The following is a 20,312-nucleotide window of genomic DNA, read 5'->3' on the forward strand; positions in this document are numbered from 1 at the left end:
CTTTTAAAAATTGCAATCAAAATTATAATTTCCCAAACTTTTCCTATTTCTTTAAAAATATTGTTTTAAAAAGTTTTTTCCTGATAGTGTTTGTTATCACAGGTACTAATCAATTTAAAAGGAAATTTTGTTTCCTGTAATCTCATTGATCCATCAATAAGATCGCATAGCATGCAATCATCGGCTTAAACTGCTTTTAAGATCAATTACAGAGTTACGACGGAACATGCAATTCCACATCCAAACATAGGCATAATAGTGAAATTCCTTTGCCGCCAACAGAGAAAACAAAATTACAAACACAATGTACCGGCTGAATGGAACCTATTATACGAAATTCCAAATTCAAATTGGCCTATCGTCCCTCCGGGCATTGACGTGTAATAGCGCGCGAGAGCAAACAGGAAGTGTGAAGGGACGCCATTGTCCGATGCAGTGTCGCCAACTACGAAAATAATAATTATCGGGGGTTGCGAGCACAATGGGCGTCGATATAAGAACACCATAGGTATATGTTCCTACATTTCCATAGACATGCACGCACCTCTGCTGCTCGGTTGCGGTAGAATAAAATAGAATGTTTTTTTATTTATGTAAACTTTTTACAAGTACTTATGAATAGTCAGGTAGTTTTAATTTACCACTGGTTCGGAACGCCGTTCCTACAGTTCCTTCCTACCGGGTAGAATGACAGATACAATGTCACGATTGCTATCACCTCTGATTGGTCGACGCTCGCTCACTATTGGCTACAATGCATTTTTGCAACAAGAATCGCAAAAATTCAGCCAATCACAACATGGTGCAGGTTTTACGAAATCGACCTACTGATGTTATAAGAGACTAGCTTATGCTCGCGACTTCGTCCGCGTGGACTACACAAATTTCAAACCCCTATTTCACCCCCTTAGAGGTTGAATTTTCAAAAATCCTTTCTTGCTAGTCTAAATATTATATTAAAGGAAAAGGTGACTGACTGATCTATCAACGCACGGCTCAAACTGATGGACGGATCGGGCTGAAATTTGGCATGCAGATAGCTATTATGACGTACGCATCCGCTAAGAAAGGATCTTTGAAAATTTAAAATAGGGGTTTGAAATTTGTGTAGTCCACGCGGACGAAGTCGCGAGCATAAGCTAGTGTTAGAGTAAAATAGATCTAAAAGGCCTTGATTTAAATTTTAAAATTCAGTATCAACGTTAAACCACATATTACAGATACCACTGTACCACAGTAATATTATCATACAGTATTGTAACTCGGCCGTATCTTTGAAATAAATACCAACAGCAGCGCGGTACGTTAACATGCGATAGGGCTGCCCGCCTCCAGCATTTTAATTACATTTGCCTACTTTGTGTTTCCATTTAGTTTTGTGAATGTAAATATATACTTTTTTTTATATATCTATACTAATAAATAAATAAACAAATAAAATACTTTCGCGCGGTTATTGTTAAAAAACAAACACCGTCCGTTCGTCACTGCGGCGCAGTCGCGACTGGCTGCACCGCGAGCGCACCGCGAGATCGAGGCGCGTAGGTATAGCTCGCGTTTCGTCCGTTTGTATGAAGTTGGAATACTGTATAGATAACATTACCGTGACTGTACACTCCATGATTGTCATTTGTTGAATTTGTAAGATAAATATTTGATTCGCGAAAATCTATCGCGTATAAGTTTAAGGTCTCAATACTAACAAAAATATGATTTGTATTTGGTGGAAATAAATGATTTTATTTATTTATTATTATTTATTATTGATTTATACTCGTATACCTATCGTAGGTTTAGTATATCGGTGTCTATAGGGCCGATTTTTTTCACAATAACGGGTCGATCGGCTCAAGTGCTTCCTATTATCCGGTTGGAGAGGATTACGCTACAGTATCGAGCTTTTTTTTTTTTTTTTTTTTAATTTTTCTTTTTTATCGCGCCCTTTTATCCAGCTGGGCGAGGTGTGCTAATGCGTATTTTAGTTACTCTTTACTTTTTTTTAAATAATCCGCTAAAGATATCTTTTAACCTCTTTGGTTGATGTACTCGTGGATCAGAAGTGTTATTTTTAGGGTTCCGTACCTCAATAGGAAAAACGGAACCCTTATAGGATCACTTTGTTGTCTGTCTGTCTGTCAAGAAACCTACAGGGTACTTCTCGTTGACCTAGAATCATGAAATTCGGCAGGTAGGTAGACGTTATAGCTGATATTTGGGGAAAAATTTAAAACCGTGAATTTAGGGTTAGATCACACACAAAAAAATTAAATTGTGGTCATGAACTAATAATTAGTATTTTCAATTTTCTAAGTATGAGTAATACCTGTGCATTCTAAAACAGTTTTTTATTTATTTTTATGTATCATAGTTTTTGAATGCGTTTATTACCACTCATCCTTGACTCATAGCTTTTTACATTTCGAAAAAGAAAAAAAATATCTTACTTGACTCCCAAAGTCCCAATTAATCTCTCTTTAGTCTTCGAATCAATTAAATGTTGAACAAACGGAAAACATCGTGCGTCTTATGTCTATGGCAATAAAGTTTATTTTTGTGGGTGAAAAGATGTGTTTTGCGCCAGTAGGGGGCGGCACGTGCCCTAATTATGTGTACACCCCCAAACTACGGGTTTTCCTTTAATTGAATACGCTTATTTGATTTTTTGATTGACATCACTTAAATAAATAGTGGATTTGCGATTGAAAACGAATGACGTTTTGTTTGTGTTTATACATTTTTAATTACTTTTTTCAGATCAGGAACTTTAGTTGGATGTAATGTTTAGATGATTTTGTCTTTTTAGGATTCCGTACCTCAAAAGGAAAAAAGGAGCCCTTATAGGATTACTTTGTTGTCCGTCTGTCTGTCTGTCCGTCGTGTCTGTCAAGAAAACCTATAGAGTACTTCCCGTTGACCTATGTATAATTATGAAATTTTGTAGGTAGGTAGTTCTTATATCACAAGTCTATATATATAAACGGAAAAGCTGACTGACTGACTGACTAACTGACTGACTGATCTATCAACGCACAGGTCAAACTACTGGACGGATCGAGCTTAAATTTGGCATGCAGATAGCTATTATGGCGTAGGCATCCGCTAAGAAAGGATTTCTGAAAATTCAACCCCGTAGGGGATAAAATAGGGGTTTGAACTTTATGTAGTCCACGCGGACGACGTCGCGAGCTTAAAGCTAGTCAACTGATAAATGTCCACTGCTGGACATAATAGATCTCTTGTAGGGGCATCACACGCAACGGTCTCGCGCCGCTGCGCCGCCATCATCGTTTTCCTACGACTCGTTTGACGTCACCTTTCAATCAAGTAAAGGTCGGCCAACTCTCGCGAAAAATCGTAAAGCAGACCCTCCAAAGTGGTACCTATAGATAGCGCTAAATTCGTAAAGCAGACCTTTCAAAGTGGTGCCTATAGATAGCGCTAAGTTGTAGAATTTTTTTCAAAAAGATCCAAAAAGGATTACAATCCAGACTGGCTTGTATAGAAAACCTCTGTGATACCGAGAGTATGGTTTTTGAGCAAAAAATGATTCCTAAAAAGCTGAAAACTGTTATTTGGCGACTATACAGTATACACTCCGCGCGAGCTTAGACACTTGAGCACGCGCGGCGACAGCGTCTAATTATTGCTGGCGAATCGCAGGTTCCGCTGCCGCCTCAAGTCTGCCCAGTGCTTCTCAAAAAATTTTTTTTTTAAAGAATATTAGCCATGTTAAATGACTAATATTCCCCTTTCCTCTCCAACTAAGCGTGAAGCTTGTGCTAGGCGTAGGTACGACAATAGTGCAACGGGCGGGGTTTGAACCGTCGACCTTTCGGTTTCAGTCCACTCCTTTACCAGTTGAGCTATTGAGGCTCTAATCTTTGAGAACACTATGGAGACCTGCGAGGCTTAACCCAACTGTGGGCTCCTGTGTAAACAAAATGCCGGGACATATCGTTCCCTACGTAACCTCTAACTAGTATCTCTGTTTTAGTCTTTGAGTTTTCAACTTATTCTTAAAAAGTAAAAACTGTTATTTGATGGCTATACACTCCGCGCGACCTTAGACACATAAGCGGCGACAGCGTCTAATTATTTGCTGGCGAATCGTGGGTTTCGCTGCCGTCTGAAGTCTGCCCAGTGCTTTCCAAATTGCGAGGCACAACCCAGCTCTGGGCCACCAAAACGAAATTTTGGGCCATATATTATGTTCTTAACATCTTACACTTGACCGCTAGGATCTCTGTCTTTGAGTCTTTGAGTTTAAAATTATTTTTGAAAAGGTAAAAACTGTTATTTTTTGACTCCACGCGAGCTTAGACACTTGAGCACGCGTGGTGGCAGCGTCTAATTCTTTCTGGCGAATCGCAGGTTCCGCTGTTGCCTGTTCAGGGCTTTCCAAATTACGAGGGTCAAGGCGGAAACAAATTATCGCACGCGGCGTACGAACGCGACTTATTCGGGTAATAAAATATACTACACTGAACTGTGCAAACTATCGGACGTAACCTTGAGCGCTCGGACGTCCGATATCTCGCAAGTTACGTCCCAAACGACTGTGCACTTCTATCTGTCGCGGCTGTTAGCTGCGGCTTACGAACACGTCCGATAGTTTGTTTCCGCCTTCAACCCAGTGCAGTGGTGGGCTACATAATCAAAATGACGTATATAGGTCCCCACTTAACGGCTAGGATCTGTGTATGTGTAGTCTTTAAGTTTAAAATTATTCATAAAAAAAGTAAAACCTGTCAGTCAGTAAGTAGTTCAATGACTAACAGAGGAGTAGTTCTCCGGGTTATTCCACTAATCCCTTAAATTAAGGTTGAAGGTTTTTTTAGTAGAAGTAGAAGAACCTTTATTACTGTTAACCTTGTTAAGTTATTTGAATTTTTAATGTTTTTATTCTCCAAGCTCCCAGTTTGAGAAGCCCTGGTCAGCACGCTCGAGTGCTGTGGCGGCTCGTTTCTCGTTTGTTTCTCCTGTTTTTCATATTTTTTCTCTTGCCAAGAAATTGTCAAGGGCCTAGTGACAACTGGGGACCTCGAGGGTAGGTATATCCTTGTTCAAAAGTCATTGTTCTTTGTTCCTCAGGTTAGGGTTTGTTTCAATGAAATGAGCCTCAATAGCTCAACGGGTAAAGGAGTGGACTGAAAACCGAAAGGTCGACGGTTCAAACCCCGCCCGTTGCACTATTATCGTACCTACTCCTAGCACAAGCTTGATGCTTAGTTGGAGGGGAAACGGGAATATTATTCATGATTAGCATGGCTAATATTCTTTAAAAAAACGAAGGTAGCTAGTTATCGGTATTGTTAAGCTGTTTCTACCTATATATTGTGACTGTTTTTGTCACTAGTTGATGCCCGCGACTTCGTCCGCGTGGATTTAGGTTTCATAAATCCCGTGGGAACTCTTTGATTTTCCGGGATAATAGTAACCTACATCAGCTATACCTATCTGTACCAAATAGATGATGCACGCGGATTCTTCCGTGGTTTTAGTTTTTTTTTTGAAAATCTCGTCCTAATTTGAATTTCCGACTTAAAAAGTGATTTTCGCATTTATAATATTGACTAGCTTATGCTCGCGACTTCGTCCGCGTGGACTACACAAATTGTAAACCCCTATTTCACCCTCTTAGGGGTTGAACTTTCAAAAATCCTTTCTTAGCGGATGTATACGTCATAATAGCTATCTGCATGCCAAATTTCAGCCCGATCCGTCCAGTAGTTTGGTGCGTTGATAGATCAGTCAGTCAGTCACCTTTTCGTTTTATATATTTAAGAAGATTTGTAACATTATGTGATAAACTTTAAGTATCATGGCCTCCTCCAAAAAAGGGATATAAAAGAGATCCCCGGTACTTGAGCAGGCGGAGGCGCAAAACCTGCGATTCGGCGGCAATAATTAGACTTTGCCGGCGGCGCGTGCTCGAGGGCCCAAGCCGGCGCGGACAAAGTGTATGCGAAATTACAGCTTTTCCATGGTTTTTACCGACATTTTCTCGATAGTGACGGTGGCAAACTGGTAGGTTGAATTGCATACGAGAAAGATTCAATTCCAGACAAGGCCAGTAGCTAGGAATTGATTTCGTGGAGGGATTTTTTGCCTTTGCCTTTTGTTAATGAAATTTTACCTCTCAATTTAACAGTAAAATATAATCGTGAAAAAATTGTTTTATTTTAAAAAGTAAATTTTTTTAAGGTTCCGTACCTCAAAAGGAAAAACGGAACCCTTATAGGATCACTTTGTTGTCTGTCTGTCTGTCGGTCTGTCAAGAAACCTACAGGGTACTTCCCGTTGACTTTTTGTGTTTTGCAGGTAGGTAATTTTTTTTTTAAATTTGGCAGGTAGGTAGGTCTTATAGCAGACATAAGGGGAAAAATCTGAAAACCATGAATTTAGGAACTTTGAACCATCACACAAAAAAAATTTGTGGTCAATGATTAGTAGGTATTTTCAATTTTCGATGTAAGATAACTACCTTTATCAAGTGGGGTAGCTGACTCGCACTTGGCCGGTTTTTTTAAACGAAATGGAATTTTTTACAAAATTTTGTCTTGAAGTCTAGAAAGTCGCGGCGGTCGGCTAGTTTTAAGTATTTATATAAAAGTAGATCATTATGTATTTCCGTACAAGAACGGCACGTTTCATGTAGCAGCCACATAAAAGTTTAATGAAGGTAGTACGAGAACACAGATCCGCGTTGCGCCCCACGTCGGGCGCCAACTCACAATGGCGCCTAATGGCGACGCCTCGTTACGCACTCGCGCTGAGAGCATAATTATAAATGGCGAGGACTCGGGGACCATCAGGATTATCACGTGCCTTTTAAAGATTAACTAGGCGCTGCGAATTAGACATGGTAGTTCGGGAAGGAAGGATAAGATCGAACTAGTTCACTTGCTACGAATCTATGTTCACCCACTCTCAAAAGCTTGAGCGCACCACAGAGACGTAAGCTCTCTTTGCGTGTTCTATCACCTCTATAATGGAGAGTGTTCCGAAGAGTTGTTTGATCTCATTCCACCCTCCTTTTTCTACAACCGCATCGCACGTCACCGCAAACAATTCCACTCTCACCATCTGGGTGTCTGGTGCATTTCGACCGTCCGTTGTGCCAGATCCTTCTTTCCACGCACATGCAAACTGTGGAATCAACTCCCTTCGGCGGTGTTCCCATTAGATTACAACATGGGGTTATTCAAGGGGCGGACCAACAAGTTCCTGAAAGGCCGGCAACGCGTTGGTGGTTCCTCTGGTACTGTAAATGTTCATGGGCGGCGGTAATCACTCTAATCAACTATTGATACAAATGAGTGACATTTCTTTGAGTTTGGATCAAAAAGATACATATCTCTGTTCAGTTCCGAGACACATCTAGCGCATGTCTAGTGCGAATAGAGTTGACGTGTTAAGGAGTAATGAACTATGCCGTGCCAGTTTTGTGCAAAACTACTCCGGACTCCGTTGAATAGAAAATTGAGAGAGAGTTGTCGCTACTTTTTTCTGTAGCTACGAGTAGGTTTTAGGGTTCCGTACCTCAAAAGGAAAAACGGAACCCTTATAGGATCACTATTTGTTCTCTGTCTGTCTGTCAAGAAACCTACAAGGTACTCTCCGTTAACCTAGAATCATGAAATTCGGCAGGTAGGTAGGTCTCATAGCAGACATTAGGGGAAAAATCTGAAAACCGTGAATTTTTGGTCACATCCCAAAAAAAGTGTTTCGAACAAATAATTAATATTTTCAACTTTTTAAGTAAGATTACTATACCAAGTAGGGTATCATATGAAAGGGCTTTACCTCTACATTCTAAAATACGACTGTAGTACGGAACCCTCAGTGCGCGAGTCTGACTCGCACTTAGCCGGTTTTTTGAAGTTTGATTTTATGGAATATTCAACCTCAAATTACGCTTTCTTTAAGTACCTACCTAGGCGTTTACAAGGTTTCTTTTAGTAAGCGTTTTACTAGCTATTTAAGTTATGTTCCCTCGATAGTACAAGAACCTCTTTAATTTTTTAAAAGTAATTTTTATAGCTTCAGCTCATTGATACGACGACCTCCCTGGCGCAGTGGTGAGCGCTGTGGTCTTAATATTGGAAGGTCCCGGGTTCGATTCCTGGCAGGGGTTTGGAATTTTATAATTTCTAAATGTCTGGTCTGGTCTGGTGGGAGGCTTCGGCCGTGGCTAGTTACCACCCTACCGGCAAAGCCGTGCCGCCAAGCGATTTAGCGTTCCGGTACGATGCCGTGTAGAAACCAAAGGGGTATGGGTTTAATAAAAACTGCCATACCCCTTCCAGGTTAGCCCGCTATCATCTTAGACTGCATCATCACTTACCACCAGGTGAGATTGCAGTCATGGGCTAACTTGTATCTGAATAAATAAAAAAGAAAAAAAAAAGACATAATACATTCTAGCAAGTATCGTGCGTGATATGTCGAGATGGCAATCGGGGTGCCCCGCACACCCGCACAGCCCCCACGTTTAACCGTGCGGCGCGGATGCTGTGCGGGTGTGCGGGGCGTCCCCCACCTCATACCCCGATTGGCATCTCGACCTGCCGCCAGCCCCGGATCTAGGGGGGGCAAGCCGGAGCCCGCTTGGTAGACGAATGCTTTACTAAGCATTATCGCAACTTTGCGATTATGTACTAATTGACAGTAGGTAAAGAAAATAAGTAAAAACCGGCCAAGTGCGAGTCAGGCTCGCGCAATGAGGGTTCCGTACTACAGTCGTATTTTTTCGACATTTTGCACGATAATTCAAAAACTATGATGCATAAAAATGAATAAAAATATGTTTTAGAATGTACAGGTGAAGACCTTTCATATGATACCCCACTTGATATAGTCACTCACTTCGAAAGTTGAAAATACTAATTATTAGTTCATGGCCACAATTTTTTTTTGTGTGATCTAACCCTAAATTCACGGTTTTCAGATTTTTCCCCAAATGTCAGCTATAAGATCTACCTACTTGCCAAATTTCATGATTCTAGGTCAACGGGAAGTACCTACCCTGTAGGTTTCCTAACAGACAGACAGACAACAAAGTGATCCTATAAGGGTTCCGTTTTTCCTTTTGAGGTACGGAACCCTAAAAAGAACATTACTTTCTGCCTTGTACTGTAGACAATGGCCACAGCCCCTCATTCTGAGAGGAGACCCGTGCTTTGTATTCAGCCAGCGATGGGTTGATGATGATGAGTAGATAGACTTAAACGCCTAAGACCTAGGTACCCTAACCAGCGCTACATCGTTCCTTGGTACACCTAACACAGTATAATTTAGGCGCGAACTCGCGAGCCGCCATAGCTCTTATTTGCGCCGCTTTGACGCCGTGAATGTGTCGCTCGGCGTCCATTAGGTGGCTATTATGTGAGCCGAGACTGCGCTTTGTGGTTTTTTTTGCTGCTGTGAACGTCGCTGCGATGAAAGCAGAGATTTCAGATTGGTACGAGCATTAAAATTAGGTATTATAGCAGTCTCAAATTCGTAGTAAAATTTAGAACGTAGGTATAAGTACGTGACAGGCAGTGGCGTGCACAGTGTTCGAAGCCAGGGTAGGCATTAGTTAGGTTGGCTGTTTACATGCAGGTCATAATGAAAAATATGCATTGAGCTATAACAACTGGGGTAAGCAGTGCATTTATGCTTTTATGACCTGCACGCCACTGGTGACAGGTCGAGATGGAAATCGACATCGATATTTGTTGAAACATAGTTACCACAAACGACGAATTCGACGACCTCCCTGGCGCAGTGGTGAGCGCTGTGGTCCTAATAGTGGGATGTCCCGGGTTCGATTCCTGGCAGGGGTTTGTAATTTTATAATTTTTAAATTTCTGGTCTGGTCTGGTGGGAGGCTTCGGCCGTGGCTAGTTACCACCCTACCGGCAAAGCCGTGCCGCCAAGCGATTTAGCGTTCCGGTACGATGCCGTGTAGAAACCAAAGGGGTATGGGTTTAATAAAAACTGCCATACCCCTTCCACGTTAGCCCGCTATCATCGTAGACTGCATCATCACTTACCACCAGGTGAGATTGCAGTCAAGGGCTAACATGTATCTGAATTTAAAAAAAAAACATTTAGGTACCTATATCGATGAAAAAAGCAGTAATAAACGCGCCACCGCACTCGAGCTGGTACAAGCTGGATTCGACAGCAATAATTAGAAGCTGCCGTGCGCGTGCTCAAGTGGCTAAGCCGATGAGCTGCACTGGAGGGTGGAGGCGGAAATAACACTTTTCACCAAAGCTTTTTTAAGCTCAGAATTGCAAAAGTTTGTCTATAAACATCGTACCTACCTACTCGTTAGACTATCTAGGTCTGATTGGAGCCAAGCGCGCTAGTCTATAAATTAAAAAAAAACCCATCACCGACCCATTCGCCAAGAAAATGGTTTGGCCATACCTAGTGCACCATGCTGGCCAAGTGCGGATTGGCAGACTTCACAGTTCACACATCTTTGAAGACATTGTGGAGAACTCACAGACATGCAGATTTCCTCAAGATGTTTTCCTTCACCGTTAAAGTAAAAGTTACTAGATGTTGCCCGCAACTTCGTCTGCGAGGATTTATGTTTCTAAAAATCCTACAAGCGGTATTCAAGCTATCTCTGTACCAAATTTCGTCAAAATGGGTTGAACGGATGGGCCGTGAAAGGCTAGCAGACGGACACACTTTCACATTTATTATACTCGTATGGAATTAGTATGGATAAATGACTTAGGTATATCTACATCTACATAGATTTTAAGAAGCAGCTTAAAAATCGTGCCCTTTATTTATATTTTCCGCAGCTAAGTAGAGACGAGAGACACTCGACGCGCGGTGTCGCTAAGACGCGAGTGTTTGCACGCTTTGTTTGCGTCGCTGAGCTTATAGCCCAGCTATTGACTCACTCGCAGTTTCGAGCTAATCCTTTTACAGCCAAAACTTAGTGCGTACCTCAGTCCTCAGTTCTCCCCTGTTTTGGCATAAGCCGATCCTGTCATTGGCATATGACTCGCTAAAAGGAGCAGGAACTAGAGAAAATAATAGTTCTGATATAGGCACATACCTAATTATTATGTCACTTGAGGCGGTAGTCTAGCCTCTAGTGGTTAAGTTGTCCACCTCTAATTCGAGAGATCAGAGGTTTGATCAATTAAATCCATAGGTACTAATCTATACTAGTATTATAAATGCGAAAGTGTGTCTGTCTGTCTGTCTTTCTGTCTGTCTGTCTGTCTGTCTGTCTGTCTGTCTGTCTGTCTGTCTGTCTGTCTGTCTCCTAGCCTTTCACGGCCCATCCGTTCAACCGATTTTGACGAAATTTGGTACAGATATAGCTTGCTTCCCGGGGAAGGACATAGGCTACTTTTGATCCCGGAAAATGAAAGAGTTCCCACGGGATTTTTAAAAACCTAAATCCACGCAGACGAAGTCGCGGGCATCCTCTAGTATTATAAATGCGAAAGTGTGTCTGTCTGCCTGTCTGTCTGCTAGCTTTTCACGGCCCAACAGTTTAACCGATTTTGATGAAATTTGGTACAGAGTTAGCTTACACCCTGGGGTTGGACATAGGCTTTTTATCCCTGAAAATCTAACAGTTCCCACGGGATTCTTAGAGGCCTATCAGTTCCACCGATTTACATGAAAGGCAGAGGTACCTAGCTTGCGTTCTGTGAATTGACACATGGCAACTTTTATCCCGGAAAATCAAAGAGCTCCCGCGGGATTTTGAACAATGTGAATCCACGCGGACGAAGTCGCGGGCATCAGCTAGTTATCTAATAATTTATTTACTTCCTGAGCATGTTTACGGATTAGGTTTTCTATTGTATGACAACCTAGCCCTTGACTATGAAATCACCTGTATAGGTCGATTTCGTAAAACCAGCATCAAACATTATTACAATCTCAATTGTTTTGATTGGCTGAATTTGTGCAGTTCTTATTGCAACAATGCATTGTAGCCAATACAAACAATCAGAGGTGATTGCGATCGCGACATTATAGCTTGTCATTCTAAGGCAATCGAGCAGCTGATGTTCTAAATTAATCAATGCATGTGGAAGTCCCTGCAAGAGACGTATGTCCAGCTGTGGACGTCTATCGGTTGATGATGATGATACCATGAGATAGACGAGAGAAAAAAATCAACTTCACTTTACCTGTATAGGGGAGGTACCTACCCTAATGGACCCTGCATATCACATTCACTGGGTATACCTATGATCTATTCTGGTTTTATATTCTTAAATATTGTTTCAGATCGATCACAGTCCTTCGGACCGCAACGCAGCGGCTACGTACCCCACCAGGGCCAGGGCAATCAAGGGTACAACCGAAACTACCAATCCTCCGACAGGTACGGCTCAAACCAAGATAGGTACGGCTCCAACAACGACAGGTACGGTTCAAACCAAGATCGGCACGGTTCTAACGACAGGTACGGTTCCAACCAAGGCAGATACGGTTCGAACCAAGACAGATATCAGAACCAGGGCTACCAGGGTCAGAACTTCAGATCGTACAACCAAGATCAAGGGTCCAACCAAGGTTACTCGCAAAACAAGTACCCACGGAATGACCAGGGTAGGGACCAAAGTCAAGGTAATCAACGACCTAACTCAGGGTCTAGTAATAGGTATCAAGGTAACTCGACGTGGCGTTGAATTAGATACTTAAATAAAGAAGTTTATTCGTTGCGCGCTCCATATTCGTAGTTTGATTCAAATTTAAATACTAGTGACACATTCAATTCAATTCAATGTAATTTTGTAGACACGTTCAAATTCGTTTTCATATCACATATTATATGAAACATCACATATTATAGGTATACTGGAACATGGCTACATGATATTCAAATGAGAATCAAACTATGTTCGTATGCAGAGCGCGCTTGGGAAACTTCAAATATATAGTTGATTTGACGTTGATTTTAAAGTAAGAAAAAATATATAAAAAATTCTACGCGTAAAAAAATGATTGACGTAAATTAATGTGAGATTGAAAACGGAAAATTGTAGGGAAAGGTTATAAAGATTTAAAAAGATTGTTAGTTTTAAGAAATGACATGTTAGTTTCGCACTAAATGATCATCTGTTACGGGTTAGATCGTTTGTGCACTCATCTGTGAAATCACAGATTCCGTAAAAACTAATCGAATGAGTACGTGTTTATATGACGGCCACTACGAAGAATCACGGATACGAACCGAATACGGATGCGTGCACAAACGCCCTTATTGTGAAAAGATGATTCCGTTTTTGTGAGCTAGTGGAGTCAGACCTGGGCGCGTTTGGAACCCTCGTAGCTTTAGTTTTAAGTTTGCGTAATAATTATCACCACTATATCTTACAAATCCAACATCTGCCCATCAAAAAGAGTAATTTATTACCTATTTTGAATAAATCATTTGACTTTGACTTAGACTTAAAGACTTTTTGTAGCATCTTGAAGGCGATTCTGTAGATTGATAGATAAAACCTGCATCAGTCATTATTAAACTCTCAACTGTTGTGATTGGCTGAATTTGTGCCTGGATTGTGATTAGATGTCATTCAATTCTAAGAGAACCTTGTCGCACTGTACTTTTGCTTACAAAACAATGTTTTTATTATTTTGTGTACATATATATTTGATAAAATATAGGTAATTTTACTATAAGTACCTAAATAAACACAGATTTAATAAAAAACATTAAAATGTAAAATACCTAATATTTTTTAAACACTTGTGTATAGTTCAAACTAACACAGACGACAGTAGTTTAGAGCCCTATTTATGTACTGTACTGGCTTACCACAATGTTTCAGATGTCCTATGAACAACGGTAGGTACCTATAAAATTTGAGTTAAAAAAACTTTTAAAAAATGAAATAAATTATGGAAATAAAAGTTACTCTAATAATTTTGATCTTAATCATAAAATAACCTTTTTAATCTTTGCCGTTTTTCTAAAGTTGATTTGACTTCGTATTATATTTCATTTCGTGGGATTCTGACGTTTCTGAATGTTGCCAGGATAAAACAGTTAACACAAAAAAAGGTGACAAATTCAAATAAAATATAATTTCTATGAATTCTAAGGATTAAATTTATGAAAAACATAAGTTTGTTTTAAATTGTTGAGTTGAGCACTTTAAAATACTATTAAAATATCAATGTTGAAAAAAAAAAACAACAGGTAATTTGAGTTAAAAATCAAACTTCAGCTGGTAACCCTGTTTTTGATACTAATAACCCATTCAATGTATAAAATGACATTCAATTCAATTTCTTTAATTTGACATTTGTCAGAATTCCACAAATCAAAAATCATACTATAAGTACCTACCTACTTAAATTGTGTAACACTGTATCATTTTTTGATATATTAAATTGTATTCCTACGCTGATATAATTACCAGTTTTTATTCAAACGTAAAAAATAATTAAACCACATAAAACCCTACTTTTTCTTTTATTTATAGTCTTTAATAATTCCTTCTTATTTAACACTAGCTGATCCGCCTTATGTTACTTCTGAAATCTGGATAAAGTAGCTTTCTAAAAGTGAAAGAATTATTAAAATCGGTTCAGTAATTTCTAGTTTATTGATTACTTAAACAAATCATTCCTCTTTAAAATATTGATTGCGACATGGCATTGACTTCCATCTTACCCAGATCTATCTAAATTAAAATGACAGGTCTAAAATTTTTTGCTATGCCTTGTGTTTGTTTGCTGTTTTGTTGGTTTATTGGTTTGTTCTTTAATCACGTCGCAACGGAGCAACGGATCGCCGTGATTTTTTGCATGGGTACCTATAGTTAAAGACCTGGAGAGTGACATTGGCTACATTTTATCCCGGAAAATCAATGAGTTCCCGCGGGATTTTTAAAAACCTAAATCCACGCGTACGAAATCGCGGGCATCAGCTAGTTTAGTTATAGTTTAAAGATTGTGGTCCTGAAATGTAACTAATTGTGGATTGTTATAATCCACAATTAGTTACATTTCAGGACCATGGAAATGGCACCGTGATTTTGTTTTATATAATTTCAGAATATAGATATGTACCGCAAGTACAGATTAATTTTACACATGTAGCGTAACGGCCGTCAACGTCAAACAGATTTCCAATATGGCGGACAAAGAGCTTCTGAAGTGGCGCGCTTTTTGTGCTCAATCAATAGTTTTTTAATTTCTTTTTTTTGCGCCACAATCGAAGGTTCTAAATTGTGGAGATGAAAGGAAATTAGGGGCCCTGCGTACTGGCTGGAGGCCACTCGAGAAATGAATGAGGTACGAACTTAACGGGGAATTTTTAAGATTTTTTTGTCCAGGTAGGCGATTAAATGGGCCGTTATTAATTTCTCCACGGAAGTTTGCTACTGATTTTGTTTTGTGGGTCGAGTACAGTGTTTTTTTGATGCATTTATTAAACTTTCTTTTGCATAATTTTTTGTAGAAATTAATTGGGTATCATCATCATCATGATCAACGCGTTGGCGGCCCACTACTGAGAACGGTTCAGCTCCTAGAATGAGAAGGGTTATTTTCTTCTTTCTTCTTTGGTTACTTTTCCCGCACTTAGACCTAGCCGTCCGTTGAACTTGAACTGCACTTGGCCAGCGTGGCAGACTGTGGCCTAAACCCAATAGGACATAGTCTGTCACGCTGGCGAAGTGCAGATGGCAGAGTTCACACACCTTTGATGAGATGGAGAACTCTCAGGCATTCAGGTTTCCTCGTTTTTCGTCACCGTTAAAGCAAATGATCTTAATAAGTAGCTTAAACTCCGAAAAGTTAGAAGTGCGTGCCCGGAATAGAACCCCCGACTTCCTGAACGCCTGTGTATGTATACCTACTTAATCTTAAAACTGCGTTGCACCTATAATCAAGTAGGCCCACTATTCAAAGCTATTCGTTTAGAAACAAGTCATTCCCCAAATCTCGATATCCGCGAATTCCCACACGATACATTCGGCGCGTGAAAACTCGCGAACCACTAGCGAGCTCACTTCCCATAAACGCGATCTAGAATGTGCACTTCACCGTGCTAATATCAAAGACAAATCTGTATTGTGACGTAGATCGTTTGTCCTAATGAGCATTAAAAGGCGGGAAGCGGGCGATAAGTCAGCGTGAGGCGGCCGCCATGCTGCGTCCGCGTGACGTAGAATAGCGTCACCACAGACTCATAATGGACGTCACGCGGCGCCATCGCGGTGTGTGTTCCAAATTCAAATTCCGTTTGACAGACGAATTTGACTTCTTCATTGTAATCTTGAGTGTCCGATGGCAAGGACCCAGAGACTTGAATGCTTAGAGAGTGGACTCGACGGAGTGTGAATGAGCAATTCCCGGTTCGATGGGAAAATGATTTTGATGGAGTGGAGAGTAGTGGCGTGCTTGAGAACTTCGAGGTGCGCTTTTGACGTGGTTAATCGGCTGTCAATTTATTTAAGCTTATACTTTTCTTGAATGCTCCATTGACACTTTGAGATTTAATGACTTACGTAGGTAACTAGGTACTTATACTTACCTACCTTGTTATGACCTTGTCGCACTGTAGGTTACCTAACTGGGTGACGGAAAACATGCAAGGAAGAGAAGAACATACAAGGACGGAAAAGGAAACATGCATGCGAAGAACATGTGAGGAAATCTGCACGCCTGAGAGTTCTCCATAATGTTCCCAAAGCTGAGTGAAGACTGAAGACTGCTAATTCGCACTTGACCAGCGTGGTGGACTATGGCCAAATCATTCTCACTCTGAGAGGAGACCCGTGTTCAGTAGCGAGCCGTTCGATGGGTTCATCATCATGATGATGTGAATTTTGAAAGATACCTACCTAACTATAGTCCGCGACAGGTCGAGATGGCATTCAGCGTTCCCTCCCCGATTGCCATTTCAACCTGTCGCGTACCATAGTTAGATGCTTAGGTATTGTCTGAATAGGTACCTATAGGGAGGCACCTATTTCACCTCTGGGCTAGGTATACCTAGATCTAAAATGGTGTTACTAAAGGGCTTAGGTACTGCTATAAATAAGCTTTTATCCAACTTTATTAAAGTTTTTATCAGCATCAAGCAACTGATGAAGGGAAATACCTCTTTCATAGTTTTTATAGAACCTTCCGGTATCCCTTTTCATTATAACATACGCCAGAGATAACGAAACTTCATTTGCCTGCAAATAATCGCTTCCGAAAATTGTTAGTTGCCCCATGCCACTTCAAAACCGTAAAAAACTTACAAATTGTTACAGTTTCCGCCCAAATTTGGCATTCGGGGCACGCACAGTGCGCGCACTGATTGGTCCGCATCGCTTCTCACTGATTGGCTCACAATTTGACAGTAATGGCGTTAACACGGCCCTTCCGATTTACAAATGTCGTTACTACACTTTCACTGCATTCAATTTTTAACTTTGTAACTATTGTGCGTATAGTTTATATTTGTGTTGTAAAGGTTTAGTTTTGTATCGTTTGGTTTTGAGTAGTCACCCCTCTGGCCAGATGTTGCTACACTTTAGTAACAATTTTGCCCACAGCGTTGGAAAGCTATTGTGCAACTTTTATTTTTTTGTATTATGTTGACTAATGCCATTGTCGTGCGGTTGGTTAGATTTTATCGTGGAGGGTGAGGTAATTCATTGGATGCGTTTTTGTACCGCTACCGGTTTTTAAATAGTTTTTGCGCGATGTTGATTTTTGTTGCGATACCGTGATTATGATTAGATAATGATATATTTTTGTAGCGTTTTGTTAATGCAATGTTGTTGTAAGTATATTTAAGAGGCAATTATATAGCATCTTGAGCTGTAATAACATGGTAAGAGGTGCGTACACGTGCTTCTACCTATACCTAAATAGGTATAACCAACCAATGGGGTAGGGTAGAGACGGATTCGAATCTTTTTTTTTTTTTTTTTATTCAGATACAAGTTAGCCCTTGACTGCAATCTCACCTGATGGTAAGTGATGATGCAGTCTAAGATGATAGCGGGCTAACCTGGAAGCGATATGGCAGTTTTTATTAAACCCGTACCCCTTTGGTTTCTACACGGCATCGTACCGGAACGCTAAATCGCTTGGCGGCACGGCTTTGCCGGTAGGGTGGTAACTAGCCACGGCCGAAGCCTCCCACCAGACCAGACCAGAAATTTAGAAATTATAAAATTCCAAACCCCTGCCAGGAATCGAACCCGGGACCTCCCACTAATAAGACCACAGCGCTCACGACTGCGCCAGGGAGGTCGTCATACATCTAGGACATAGACGGGCCCACTGGGCCCTTCTTTGTAAGTAGGTAGAAATAGAAAGAGTAAGTAAAGTTGTCCTTTCAAAGTGTACCTAAGTACCTAAGTACTTATATCTTAGTTTTATGTTTTGGTACAATATGAATAAAAAATTAGTTTCGACATATGGATCCGAGACATGGTCGCTAACTATGGGCCTCATAAGAAAGCTCAGAGTCACTCAGCGGGCGATGGAGAGAGCTATGTGCGGAGTTTCTCTACTTGATCAGACTAGAGTAACCAACATAGCTCAACAGGTTGCAAAGCTGAAGTGGCAATGGGTAGAGCACATAGTTCGTAAAACCGACAGACGTTGAGGTCCCAAGGTGTTATAATGGCGACCTCGCACCGGAAGACGCAATGTTGGAAGACCCCCCAGTAGGTGGACGGACGACATCAGACGAGTCGCAAGGAGCCGCTGGATTCAGGCGGCGCAAGACCGTGGAAGTCCCTACAAGAGACTGTCCAGCAGTGGTCGTCTATCGGTTGATGATGATGATTAAATAAGTAAATTATTAAAATGTACTTCTTCTTATATCCATATAACTAAGTAGAAGTACATTTCAATAAATTACAGAGAAGAGAAGAGAAGAGCCTTTCCTACAGAGAAGAGAAGAGTCAGCAAGAAACTTAACGGTTGCTCTTTTCAAAGACTCAATTTAAGTACAATAGGTACCTACCTACCTATCTTTTAGGTGTCCTCATACCATGAGGTATCTATAACAGTAATTGTAGTAGGTACTATCTACCTAATGTTCGATTCCGTTTTTGTGAGCTAGTGGAGTCAGACCTGGGCGCGTTTGGAACCCTCGTAGCTTTAGTTTTAAGTTTGCGTAATAATTATCACCACTATATTTTACAAATTTAACAACTGACCATCAAAAAGAGTAATTTATTACCTATTTTGAATAAATCATTTGACTTTGACTTAGACTTAGAGACTTTTTGTAGCATCTTGAAGGCGATTCTGTAGATTGATAGATAAAACCTGCATCAGTCATTATTACACTCTCAACTGTTGTGATTGGCTGAATTTGTGCCTGGATTGTGATTAGATGTCATTCAATTCTAAGAGAACCTTGTCGCACTGTACTTTTGCTTACAAAACAATGTTTTTATTATTTTGTGTACACATATATTTGATAAAATATAGGTAATTTTACTATAAGTACCTAAATTTCTTTTTTTTTTAATCCATGTGATATGACACTAATATGATAATTTTTATTTACAAACATACTTATTTAAAATATTTACAGTTTATATCTATGTGACTTATCTAATTACTATATAAATCATGACCGCGTGGAATGGTGCCAAGAATACTGGCTGCATTTCCGCGCTGGACAGCCAGGTTGATCCGTTGCGCAAAAAATGAGCCAGCCCTTCTGTCACCAGTTGAGGTTATTAATTAGCACTAAAGACTCCATGGCCCCAGGGTCTCCACGGCAAACGGCACAAAAATGTAACTCTCTATAAGAGAGGCATACTTGCGCCGCTTGCCGTTTTCAGCTGTTTCTGCTGCGGCTCCCGGTCTTGATGCTGTCTTCCTGATATGACACGGGGCCAATGTGTCAACGCAAGTTGCGTCGTCAAGGTAATACTTATAATACTTAGTCTTATGTACAGGCAAGTTGAAAGTCTCTACCTACCTACTTAGGCACAGTGACATAACCCGTAGGTATCCATATCTAAAGCCAAGCCAGCATGTTCAATTTACGGAAGATCGCCTCCAGGAGAGATTTATACCACAATCTATACCTACCCTACAAGTAGGTACATATCTACTAGCTACGTATAAAATACATTTCTATTTTATACTTTTAATAATTCGCGCGGCATACCGGCGAAATCCACTTGAACGCGGACCCAAAAAAATCTCGAAAACCCACCCGTGTGGCGCAATTACTGAGGCAAATTCAGAAGGGTTCCGCAGTCTGGCCTCCGATTATAATTAGGGCTTTTTGTTGATCTTGCCGGACACTCGGCGTCTCGTGTGTAGGAAAGTGTTTTAGAAAGGCT

General features: G+C 40.6%; 1 protein-coding gene across 2 annotated transcripts in view; it reads left to right on the forward strand.

Annotated features, from left to right (window-relative positions):
• Rat1 (5'-3' exoribonuclease 2 Rat1) overlaps nucleotides 1–14,455 on the forward strand; it is a 39,826-nt gene extending 25,371 nt beyond the window's left edge. The window contains exons 17-18 of one of the 2 annotated variants that reach the window (XM_069504588.1): nucleotides 12,268–12,406; nucleotides 12,446–14,455. In XM_069504588.1, coding sequence (XP_069360689.1) covers nucleotides 12,268–12,406; nucleotides 12,446–12,671 — 365 coding nt within the window. In that variant the 3' untranslated portion in view covers nucleotides 12,672–14,455. Of the gene's footprint in view, nucleotides 1–12,267 lie in introns of both variants that reach the window. The other variant, XM_034978074.2, reaches the window with a different exon arrangement.
• The last annotated feature ends 5,857 nt before the right edge of the window (nucleotides 14,456–20,312 follow it).

This window comes from Maniola hyperantus, chromosome 18 (genome assembly GCF_902806685.2).
Source record: "Maniola hyperantus chromosome 18, iAphHyp1.2, whole genome shotgun sequence".
Lineage (NCBI taxonomy): Eukaryota > Metazoa > Arthropoda > Insecta > Lepidoptera > Nymphalidae > Maniola > Maniola hyperantus.